This window comes from Thalassophryne amazonica, chromosome 12 (genome assembly GCF_902500255.1).
Source record: "Thalassophryne amazonica chromosome 12, fThaAma1.1, whole genome shotgun sequence".
Lineage (NCBI taxonomy): Eukaryota > Metazoa > Chordata > Actinopteri > Batrachoidiformes > Batrachoididae > Thalassophryne > Thalassophryne amazonica.
In genome coordinates, this window is record NC_047114.1 from 91,084,707 (window position 1) to 91,097,401 (window position 12,695).

Sequence of the window (12,695 nt, forward strand, 5' to 3'; positions counted from 1 at the left end):
AGGTGACGTTAATTTCAGTAACTTGTCCGGAATTAGTTTCTTTAAAATTTTAAGCATAAGTCAAAACTGTCTTGCTGTGCATGACTCATACGTACGTCTGGCTGTATGGCTGTGAAAATAAATGTTTGTTTTTTGCTGCCCTTCCTTTGTCTCTGATCACCAGGTCTCTTTTGCTGAGAGAAGGCTGATCTGAGACAGAAGCGCTGGCTCGTTGTGTCAGTAGCTGCCAGTGTACTGGAGTCAATACTGAAAGTTATCGGTTTAGCTTTTAGCTGTAATTGCCACAAACTTTTAGGGGTTTAGCTATCAGTTAGCTTCATAAAAGTTAACTCTTCAGTTAGCGGATTAATGGTTATCAAAGCTAACTTTTAGCTGTGCCTACCACTGGCAGAAGGTCACCCTTTGAGTCTGGTCTGCTTGAGGTTTCTTCCTCAAATCATCAGAGGGAGTTTTTCCCTTACCACTGTTACCTGTGTGCTTGCTCTAGGGGTTGGTACGGTTAGACCTTACTTGTGTGAAGCGCCTTGAGGCAATTTTGTTGTGATTTGGCGCTATATAAATGAAATAAATTGAAATTGCATTGAAAAATTTATAAGAAAAAAACAAACAAACAAAAAAGCAAAAACAAACTGGACGCTACACCATTGTCTCCCGTAGACGGGCGGATGCCAGGAAGATATATATATATATATATATATATATCTATATATATATATATATATATATATATATATATATATATATATATATATATATATATGACTTCAAGGTCAACATGGATGGCTGTCCTCGCCCTTTAAGCAGCAGTCAATGCACAAGATTCATGTCCTCATTTATTTGGGAATAAAGATGATGTAGGGGTGCAGCAAGAGGCCTGGAGCCACTTCAACCTTCAGGGATGCAAACAGAGTTCCTGCAGGAGAAGGATCATGCTGCTGGGAGACTTAACGCTGACCATTTTAAACTCCAACATCCTTTGAGGGCTAACATTCATTAACACCAGCAGTTAAATATTGAAAAAGCCCAACTCTACATTGCAGTGCTTTCTCATCTCTTATATAATTTAGAAAAAATGGTGATACAATAACAGGGCTCATTTCAGAAGTGGGCCTTGATGTGCTGTTTATTAGATGATCTGAATGTTTCAGAGTTTGAATAAAAACTGCTGTGCATGGTGTCATGTCAAAGATCATGTAAGGCTCGTGGCTGCCCTCTACTGGCTACAAGGTGAACCGACACATGACTGCACAGCGGGGCTTTTTCCCGATGTGACCATTAGGGGCACTGCTGTCATGCGGAAAACTCAGAAAAGGTGAGTGGTGAGGTTCATGCAGGAGTGAAAACTATCTGGATTTAGTGTTTCGATTCACACGCTGGAGACAGCTTTAGGTGATGTAGCAGGATTGCCAGTCCAGATCATTTCCTCCATGCTGCAGGAGAAACTCAACTTCATCTTTCTTTACGTAAAACAAATGTCCACTGTGTCCTTATTCCATCAGGAGCCAGCTGAAGAAATGATGAAACAGAGGTGACCTGATAGTTCTACATTTATCTGTCCACAGGGACACAGTAATCTGAAAGGTGAAAGAGATCATCAGTCGCTGAGCTGAAGAATTCATTTTCTTTTTCCTGCTACCACACAAATTTTAAAAAAAAAAAAAAAAAAAACTGGATTTCATAAGAATGTGAATAGGGCAGATATACGCACATATCCTGTTTGTGTCTGTAATAATAACAAAAATAAAAAAAATTGTTATTATTATCACTGCTATTATAGTTATTATAGTAATATAATAATAGCAACAATAATAACACAATGACAATATAATGATACTGACGACAACAATAAAGCATGATTTATTTGAAAATTTAAAATATGTTATTATTACAAGAGAAAAGTTTACACATTGCAGCACAGTCTTTATGATCTCAGCAATCATATAAGCTGCGATAATATTTAACACATGAAGTCATTTAATAATTTAACAACCGTATTGTGAAAATGTAACAAATCTTATGATTTTTTTTTTTTTTTTTTTTAATGTGTGTTACAAGAATTCTAGCTTGATAAAAAGATCAATATTGTATTAGGGGGAAAAAAAAGCATCATTTTCAAACTACATTTTCTTGCCTAGGAAACATAATTTTATCCACAACACAACTAGAGTCAATCTGGGAATTTTACATTGAATAAATGCACCGTACATTAGATACAATTCCAGACTGAGTGGTGCTGCAGGTGTGAACTTGGGTCGTACTGGGCAGGTCTATCAACAAAACCCGCTATTCACCGTAATCTTGAGAAAAAAAAAATGACACATAGAATGAAAAACGTGATATTCAACGATACCTGATAAGACACGCAACAGCACACGGGTCTCATCCTGCCCTCGGACTACAAGTTTGTGATCCCTGCTATGTAGCTTCAAGAATCATCTGGACATCGACTACAGAAGCTCAGATGTTGCCATAAAAATGAAAGTTCACCCATCTAGTGCACTGAAAATAGAGGCCAGCGTAAGACAACTCTAACAGAGGTGACTCACACTGCAGACAAGCTGTAACATGCTTCATAATCACATGGACAATTTCTTTACTACATATGCAGCACATGGACCAAATGTGACACTAATCCAAAAATAACAAGGGTGCAAATTCTTCTTCAGTTTAGCAGGATGACCTGTCATAATTGGTTGACCTTTCCTTTATTTCCTTAACATAAACCACCGACAGCCATCATTCTGCTGTGCACGATGTCTGCACACAACAACATAATTCAGGGTTTTTGAGAGATGGTAGATGTTCGTGGGAGGAACCACTTTGGTTAATGAGGGTAATTCAGGTCTGAGGTGAAATCTACAGAGGGGCACAGGCTCCAAACTCCAAAGTTACTCTGCTCTACAGATTGGTCTCTATTTCCAGTGCACGTGACAGTCATGCGGAGGACAACACTTCTCCTGTGAACTTCTGAAAGGGATCTTTCCTTTCTGCTTTCTCCTGATCGATGGCATGGACGGAACCCGGCTTGAATGTAAGATCCTCTGCCTCTCCCACATCCACTTCCTTGTATCTCCCTGACATGTCCTTCTGGAAGACCTGCTTCAGCCTCTTCTTTATCCCCGGGTCCGGGCAGTACAAGTACTCATAGAGGCCAGCAGCGAGAACGGACCCCAGAATGGGTCCCACCCAGTACACCTACCGCAAACAAGAGGACACTTTAATCAGGCCGCTGAAGAATCAGCACTAGATGGAACCGTTTTATACATTAGACATAAGCACTGACAACGGAAAAACAATCTTGTTCATCTAACCAGTCCCAGCAGAGGACTGCCCCTCCCTGAGCCTGGTTCTGCTGGAGGTTTCTTCCTGTTAAAAGGGAGTTTTCCTTCCCACTGTAGCCAAATGCTTGCTCACAGGGGGTCATTTTGACCGTTGGGGTTTTACATAATTATTGTATGGCCTTGCCTTACAATATAAAGCGCCTTGGGGCAACTGTTTGTTGTGATTTGGCGCTATATAAAAAAATTGATTGATTGATTGATTGATCTCCAACTTAAAAGAGTACATAAAAAGGACAAACTGATTCCAATCTGGTGGACCTGCTGTTGTACCTGTGTGTGTGTGTGTGTGTGTGTGTGTGTGTGTGTGTGTGTGTGTGTGTGTGTGTGTGTGTGTGTGTGTGTGTGTGTGTGTGTGTGTGTAAAGTTGAGTTTAGCTGTTCCTCTCAACTGCTTCACTGCTGCAAAATATGTATTAAACAGAAGCTTCCAGCAGTGGGCAGGGCGCACAAAGACAGAAGTGCTGACTCATTGTTTGGGTTTGTGGGCACCTTTGACGCTACTAGAAGTGATTGTGGTGTTAAAACTCAAAATCAGCTTGTTAGTAGTTGCAAGTGTACCGGAGACAATACTGAAACTTAGCGGTTATCGATTAGCTGTAGCTTCCGATAATTTTTGTAGCTTCCGATAATTTTTTGGGTGGTTTATTGGTTTAACTTCATAAAAGATAACTTCTCAGTTAACTAATTAGCTGTTATCGAAGCTAACGTTTTGGTTAGCTGTGCCCACCATTGGTGTATTGTGATAATTGTATCGTGGGGCCTGTATTGAATAGTATCTTTTTTGAATGAGTATCATGATACTATGAAAAATGATACTCATTCATGATACTTGGAGACAAATCACTAATGATTCATAAAATACACAAATAAGGAAACAGATAATATCAAGGGCTAGAATTTATACTTCAAAAGAACTTGTTTCTTTAAGATTAATTTCTACATAATTAGTATGAACTGTGTTGTAATTATGCATCGTGACACGTATCGACTCGGGATAGGTGTATCGATATGTATCATATTGTGGAGCTAGTGTATCATTCCGCCCCTTCTGTAGACCCGCCTGCCACCTGCTGAACACTGCCACCTGTTGCATGGCTGGTGGGTGCTGGACAGATGATGGGAAATTAAGAGCAGGTTGTCAGTCACAGAGACACTAATTCACGTTTGAAAAATGACCCTAATTATTGACCTTTGATCAATTTGACCTTGCCTGGGCAATTCTAGAAGCCTCCTAAATTTGTGTGCCAAGTCCGGTGGACATCGGCTTGAAAAAAATTCTCATAAGTTTAGACCCTTGACCCCAATGACCTTAACCCAGAATACACCTACGCATTTGTGCCAGCGTCAGTGGACACTGGGTGTGAAAAACTTTAATTTGGACCTTTAATCCCAACTACACTGAGCCCTGTCATTGTCCTTTTGGCAAATGTAACGCTGTCTGGACAATTCTAGAACCCACCTGTATATGTGTGCCACTTTTGGTGGAGATGGGCATAAAATAATTATAATAATAAACCTCCATAAATTTAGACTATTGACCCAAACAACTGACATTTGGGAAATTTGAGCAATTCCATAATGCACCTACGTATGTGTGAAAGACTTTAATTGGGAACTGTTACCCCACCTACACTGAGCCCTGTGACTGATATTTGGCAAATCCAACCTTGCCTGTTAAACCTGTGAGTTGTGTGTGTTGGCTCTCTCCACTCGGGAAGTGCACTCATGATGTCTGGCACTCCAACCAGGAGACTAAAGCCTGCCGGTTCTGGGGTGTGAGGTTTACATATGCACAGTGACTCCTGCTGGCTTCTTTCACACCTGCACAATTCTAGATTCCACCTGCATGTGTCTGCCAGCTTTGGTGGACATCGGTGTGACACAAAAGTTAAATTTTGAACTTTTATCCCAGCTACCTTCAGCCCCTTGACAGACCTTTGGCAAATTTGAACTTAGTTGGTCAATTCTAAAAGCCTCCTACATATTTGCACCAAGTTTGGTGGACATCAGGCGAAGGACCTTGGAGTAGTCACATATACAAACCTTTCTCAAATGTCTAATGTGAGCCGGGGGGGTCTTGAGGTCAGCGTGTGTCATATTTGGCCTTTTCCATCAGTGACGGTACTGTCAGTGTGATTCCAGGTACAGAGAATCCCCAAATACTCCCACGGTCACATCTAAAGGTGACACCTTGCTCTCTCCAAGCTGCAGATAGCTCAGTGGAAATCATACAAGAAAGCTCAGGGTTAAGTGACACCACTGAGCTCGAGGAGGGAAACGCTTCGAGTAACGTCAAGGGTCATATCTAAAAATCTTTTATCAGGTTGGAGGCGACTCTAGAGAGTTTAATTCTTTACGTATATATTAAAAGCCAAGTGGCCTCTGTGTGTCTGTGTGCATGTGTATAACTTCGATCACGGACAAACTGGGGAGAGTTAACATTTGCAGTTTGGTATGTTTATGTATTTTGAGTCAAGGATGAACGCCAGGGATATTAGGTAACAACAGTGAACAATGGACATTGATACCATCATTAATCAGTCCCAGACAAGCTCTGAACAAAGGAAATATCTCAACCTTGCCAGCTGTAAAACATGACATCAACTACATTTGCAAAATAATAAATACAATCATTCACAAAACGTCCTCATTTTAATTTCTTGCACTTTCAGTTGTCATTATAGAAATTTTGCATAATTTATTACCACCCTTGAAAAATATCAGCTACCTATTTTATAAACACTACCCAATCTAAAAAGGAATAGTTTGCACCATGTATCATGCTTAGTTATCACATTACAGGGTAACATAGAATCCAGTGGACGTCAAACATTTTTGACCTTTACTTTGGAGACCAAACATCCAACACAGTCAAAACTATTTCATTTTTTAATCCTTTTATTTCAACCAATGATTTGAATCATTTTTTTTTTTACTGAAATTGGAGCAACTTTAACTTTTGACCCCTGTACAAACTGAAACTGACCTTTGTCACAGTTTTTGCTGTTTTTACCCCATAACTCCAGAACATTCAGTCATAGATAGTACAAACTATATCTTTTTAGAATAGTTATGATCAGACAAATAATGTGGTATAGTTTTCAACATGATTGGAGCACTTTTAATTTGTGACCTCTCTGTAACCCTTCATTGACCCCTACCTAGCTACACACTGAGGCTGGATTCTAAGTGCTGTTTCGTCACCTTAAGTGGTACAGATCAGGTCAAAATTGATGACTGGCTCATGGACTATAAGTCAGAGGGCTTTTCCTGTCTTCACGGTAGGTCCCACCTGTTTTTACTGTTCTGGCAGCAGTGTGTAAGCTGTGACCTTACCAGGTTTCAGCAAGCTGTGCTGGTCTAGTAGAGCATGCCCTTATCAGGACATTAAAATATGATCGACAACACAAACACTTCATGGTGACTTGACGTGACCAAAGAGTTTCACACTGGAATGTCTTCAAGCATTGTCGAAGCGGCAACCTAACCCGACCACAACAGGAAGTCACCGTGCAAACTCCAGGAGGAAAAAATGATCCTCTTTGTGCCATATCGCTTACCCAGTGGTTCTCAAAGTTAAGTGTCACCAGGGCAGGACCGAATGACCGAGCAGGGTTCATGCTGGCGCCTGTATAAGGGATCTAAACAAACAAACATACAGAAAATGTTGATTTGAGTTTCAAGCTTCGGAGTTTTCCCTTTGCAGAAAAGATGCTTCTGAGTTAAAAAGCAACTTTTTTTTTGGATTGAAATAGTGTTATGCAAACAGAAAAAAAGTGCATTCGCCAACCAGACCTTGGGAGAAATGAGCCGAGCAGAGGCAGAGATAACATCTATTTCCCTGAGCGTGCATTTGGCTCTGCAGGCCTCAGAGAGCCCCAGAGATTGGTTGCCATGCGATGGCAGCCTCCAATAAAGATGTATGTGGGTGTGAATCAGTGAGAGGTGAACAACATCACACATTCTCCAGTAGATTCTTTGGCGCACCTGCTCTTTGTGAAGATGCACTGCTGTTCTGGTTTTGCATGATTTGTCTTTTTGCAGTTCTTTAATGTGAGCTGTTGAAATGATTCGGATTTAATGTGAAATTGGGGAGGTTTTTTTTTATTTTTATGATCATAATTATGGGGTTGAGACCATACATGGAGTTAGAGTCATATAAATGTTTGATCTTCTGTCAGAGAAAAGGCATTTAAAAAGAAAAAAATGTTTAAAAAATAGAATATAAAATGAAAATGGAGTGTTCTATAATTTTAGAAATTTTAACAACAGTGGCTAGACAATATAGTTTCATGACTTTGATGGGAAAGAATCTTCAAGGGCCCTATCTTGACAAGTTTACATCACAGTACAAGTGCATTTGAGGTGTGTCTGACTACATTTGTTATTTACATGGTGCATAAGTTGAGTAAGACAGAAAGTAAAAGGGTTGCATACAGTCCATTAATTTAGTGTTTCCCAGTCCTGGTCCTCAGGACCCAAAGTACAGCACATTTTCCATTTCTCCCTGCTCTCATTGCACATCAGGAGAAAAATCTGCATGCAACCTGTCTAAGTGCACAAGGAGAACATTTAGAGAAGCAACAACTATCATTCCTCCATCTTCATTCACTCAATTGACTCCAAATCCCACCAGGTTGGATCTGAGGTCTTTTTTTTTGCCCTAACATATTGTATGCATGAGCTTACTGTCAAAATTAAAACATTAGAATACTTTCAAAGATTTTTAACCTTCATAAAAAAAAAAAAAACTGAGATCGTGACTGTTGTGTGTTGTCCTGGTTCCTGCCCTCTCTCAGCTCCTCATCTTGGACTGCCACCTGTACTCCAGTGCTACGTGGGCCACCTGAGTCCACCACAACGCGGGCCAGGTTTCCACTCTGCCTACCTCCAAAACTGTATTCACTATTTATGCTACATTTTTGCTATGACACCTTCCTGGTTCATTAAATCCTATTGTTTTTTCATTCAGTCTCCCTGCTTTGGGGTCCAAGCCTGGTTTTCGGGTCAGAATCGTAACAGAAGTCTCTGGCCAACATCATGGATTCTGTAGGGTCATACCAACTTCAACAAGCCCTGTCCGCCCAGGGAGCCTTCCTGGGTCAGCAACAGCAACAACTTTCCGCACTATCTGATCTGGTCCAGGATCTTACCCGACAGGTTTCACACACACACACACCGCACTGTCTTCTCTTACAGCTAAAGTAGATAAACTCACCTTAGTTTCATCCCCAGCCCAGGATTCCACTCCGGTTCAGCTTTTGCAGGCCTCCACGTCTCCCAATCCAGTCCCAGAACCTTTTATCTGCCACCCAGAACCATATGCCGGTGATGTAAAAACATGCCCCTCTTTTCTCATGCAGTGTTCCTTCGTTTTCTCCCAGCATCCGTCACAATATTCCACTGATCACAGTAAGGTCTACTACGTCATAAACTTGCACCGGGGGGAGGCTCTCAAGTGGGCTACCGCCCTCTGGAGTACAAGTTCACCTCTGCTTCACTCCTTTTCTCACTTTTCCAAAGAGTTTTGGTTAGTTTTCGATCACCCTCAACGCAGCCATTCCTTATCCCAGCAGTTGTTGTCCCTGAGACAGGAACAGCAGAGCGCTGTGGAGTACGCAGTCGACTTCCGTGTTCTCGCTGCGGAGGCCGGCTGGGACTCCGTGGCGCTGCAAAGTGTTTTTGTTAATGGGTTGTCAGAGGCTTTAAAGGATGAACTGGCAGTTCGTGATGAACCAGAATCGCTGGATGACTTAATCACTTTAGCTATCTGTATCGACAACCGGTTGAGGGAGCATCGGCGAGAGAGAGGTCGGAAGGCTGACCATAGTACTGCCGCTCGGATCCCTCCGCAGTCTGGGCCGGGCCCATCTTTCCTGAGCTCCACTGCTGTGTCCATCCTCCAGCTCCCCCTGCCGACGAGCCCATGCAATTAGGCAGGGCCAAATTATCACCACAGGAGCGCAGCGGAGACTGGATGCTGGGGAATGTTTATATTGTGCTGCAACAGGTCACATCCATAGTTCTTGTCCCGTGCGGCCACAAACCAACGTTCATCCTTAGACTCCGGGTTAACGATGAGCCAGATCACATTCACAGGGGTTCAATCCAGACGCACCCAAATCCCGGGCACTCTTTTGTTTAATGACTGTTCATTATCTATTCCTGCACTAATTGACACAGGGCTGAAGGTAATTTTTTGGACCGCAAGGTTGTAGTCAATTCTTGCATCCTGGTGGAGGCACTTGACACGCCCCTCTCAGTTTATGCTTTAGACGGCATTCCCCTTCCTGCCATAACACACAAGACGGTACCAATCACTCTCGTGGTATCTGGGAACCACCGGGAACCTATCCAATTTTTGGTGTTTTCTTCCACGTCCCCTTTAGTGCTGGGTCATCCTTGGGTGGTCAAACACAATCCCCGGATTGATTGGCCGACCGGAACTATTACACAGTGGAGCGAGGCCTGCCACCGTGAGTCTCTTTGATCCCCTATTCCGCCAAGTGCTGTAGGCACCTCCTGACCTGTCTTTGGTCCCCACAGAGTATCACGATCTGGCCGAGGTGTTCAGCAAGGATTGTGCTCTGTCACTTCCCCCGCACCATCCTTATGATTGCGCCATAGACTTGCTTCCGGGCGCAAAGTATCCAGTTAGTAGACTCTTCAATCTGTCGCGGCTGGAACATGAGGCTATGGAGACCTACATCCGGGACTCCTTGTCTGCTGGGCTGATACGTCACTCGTCGTCTCCACTGGGGGCAGGCTTCTTCTTTGTCAGGAAGAAGGATGGAACCCTGCACCCCTGCATTGATTTCCGGGGGTTGAATGCTATTACGGCCCGCAACCGGTACCCACCTCCCCTACTAGATTCCACATTCAGCCCCCTGCAGGGGGCCTCGATTTTTTCCAAATTAGACCTCAGAAATGCCTATCACCTGGTTCGGATTAGGCAGGGTGATGAGTGGAAGATGGCCTTCAACACGCCTCTTGGTCATTTTGAATATTTGGTCATGCCTTTCAGTCTCACGAACGCTCCCGCTACTTTCCAAGCACTGATAAATGATGTCCTTCGGGATTTCCTCAACCGGTTTGTTTTCGTCTACCTAGACGATATCCTTATCTTCTCCTCATCTCTCCATGAACATATCAGACACGTGCATCTAGTACTTCAGCAGTTGTTGGAGAACCGATTGTTTGTGAAGGCTCAAAAATGTGAGTTCCATCAGTCTACCATTTCCTTCCTTGGTTTCATCATCTCTCCTAACTCAGTCAAGCCGGATCCCAGTAAAGTCTCCGCTGTAACTCAGTGGCCAGTCCCGACCTCCAGAAAACAGTTCCAACAGTTTCTTGGGTTTGCTAATTTCTATCGTAGGTTCATTTGCAACTTCAGTCTTGTCGCCTCACCCCTCACAGCTCTCACTTCCCCTAAGGTTCCGTTTCAGTGGTCTGCCTCAGCGGACAAAGCCTTCAGTGACCTCAAACACCGGTTCTCCACGGCCCCTATCCTACTCCAGCCCGATCCGCACCACCAGTTTGTTGTGGAGGTTGATGCCTTCAATTCTGGTATTGGTGCTGTCCTGTCTCAGCGGTCAGCCTCTGACGACAAGCTTCATCGTGTGCCTTCTTCTCCCGCCGGCTGACCTCTGCAGAGAGGAACTACAATGTTGGTAACCGGGAACTTCTTGCGGTCAAAGAGGCGCTGGCAGAGTGGAGACACTGGCTGGAGGGGGCCGCAGTTCCATTCACTGTCTGGACAGATCACAAGAATCTCAAATACATCAAAACTGCTAAACGCCTCAATTCATGTCAGTCCAGGTGGTCACTGTTCTTTGGACGATTCAATTTCAACCTGACCTACCAACCCGGAACCAAGAACAGGAAACCGGATGCCTTATCCCGCCAGTTTGACATCTCGGATACCCCCTCCACATCGGACCCTATTCTGTCCCGTTCCATGGTCGTGGGGGCCCTTACCTGGGATGTGGAGAGAGTCGTCCGGGAGGCTTTGGACAGACACCTGGATCCTGGAGGAGGGCCTCCCGGGCGGCTTTTCATTCCACCAGAAACCCATTCTGAAGTCCTCACCTTTTGTCATGTCTCCAAGTTCGCCTGCCATCCTGGGGTGACTCGAACTTTGGAGCTGGTACGTCGTCACTCCTGGTGGCCCTCCGTCCGGGCAGACATGCGTGCTTATGTCCAAGCCTGTACCATCTGTGCCAGGGGCAAATCCCTTCATCAACCACCAGGCAGGCTTCCTTCACCCACTTCCCACACCAAGCCGCCCCCGGTCCAACGTCTGCCTGGACTTGTCACGGACTGCCTCCATCCCAAGGTAACTCAGTGGTCCTCATGATCGTGGATCGGTTTTCGAAGGCGGCTCACTTTGTGGCTCTGGCGGCGATTCCATCGGCCCAGGAGACTGCTGACCTCTTAGTCCACCAGGTGGTGCGGTTGCATGGCATATCCTTGGATGTGGTATCAGACCGAGGTCCCCAATTCACCTCCCAGCTCTGGAGGAGCTTCTGTGCGGCGCTTGGGGCCTCGGTCAGTCCTCTTTCTGTCTATCATCCTCAGAGCAATGGCCAGGCGGAACGGGCCAACCAGGATCTGGAATCCACCCTGAGGTGTATCTCATCCTCCCACCCGACGGAGTGGAGCACCCACCTTCCTTGGGTTGAATATGCACATAATTCACAGATCTCCGCCGCTACAGGATTGACTCCATTTTTGAAATTTCTCTGGGTTATCAACCTCCTCTGTTCCCCGCACAAGAAGCAGACATCGCTGTGCCGTCGGTTCAGGCCCATCTCGGACGTTGCCGTCGGATATGGAGAACGGCCCGTTCCGCCCTTCTGCGGTCTAAAGAACGCATGGCACATCATGCCACCCGTCACCGCACCCCGGCCCCCCGAGCAGGAGGTGTGGCTTTCCTCACGGGACATTCCTCTGCAGACGGAGTCTCCAAAACTCACACCTTGTTTCAATGATAGCAATAGTAAGTCCCTTCGGCTGCTCCCTTGTTTGCACTCGGGGTTTCCACAGCATATCCAAGGTGGATCTGCATGTTGATTTGGCACAGGTTTTACGCCGGATGCCCTTCCTGACGCAACTCCACATTACATGGAGAAATGTGGCAGGGGTGGGATTTGAACCTAGAACCTTCTGAACTGAAACCAAGGGCATTAACCACTTGGCCACCACCCCTGCTAGTTTCATTGATAGCAATAGAATTTAAATTCTTCTTCTTACTTATAACATTTTGAATAATCAGGTCCCATCTTATCTTAGGACCTCATAGTACCATATCACCCCAATAGAGCACTTCGCTCTCAGACTGCAGGCTTACTTGTAG

At 44.5% G+C, this 12,695-nt stretch overlaps 1 protein-coding gene across 4 annotated transcripts in view; it reads right to left on the bottom strand.

The window, feature by feature from the left end:
• Positions 1 to 2,012: 2,012 nt before the first annotated feature.
• Positions 2,013 to 12,695, bottom strand: part of LOC117522442 (aquaporin-4-like) — a 29,097-nt gene continuing 18,414 nt past the window's right edge. For 2 of the 4 annotated variants that reach the window (XM_034183849.1, XM_034183846.1), the window contains exons 4-5: positions 6,901 to 6,981; positions 2,016 to 3,195 (exon numbers count right to left, since the gene is read on the bottom strand). In XM_034183849.1, the coding sequence (XP_034039740.1) occupies positions 2,935 to 3,195; positions 6,901 to 6,981 (342 nt within the window). In that variant the 3' untranslated portion in view covers positions 2,016 to 2,934. Of the gene's footprint in view, positions 3,196 to 6,900; positions 6,982 to 12,695 lie in introns of all 4 variants that reach the window. The other 2 variants (XM_034183850.1, XM_034183847.1) reach the window with 2 other exon arrangements.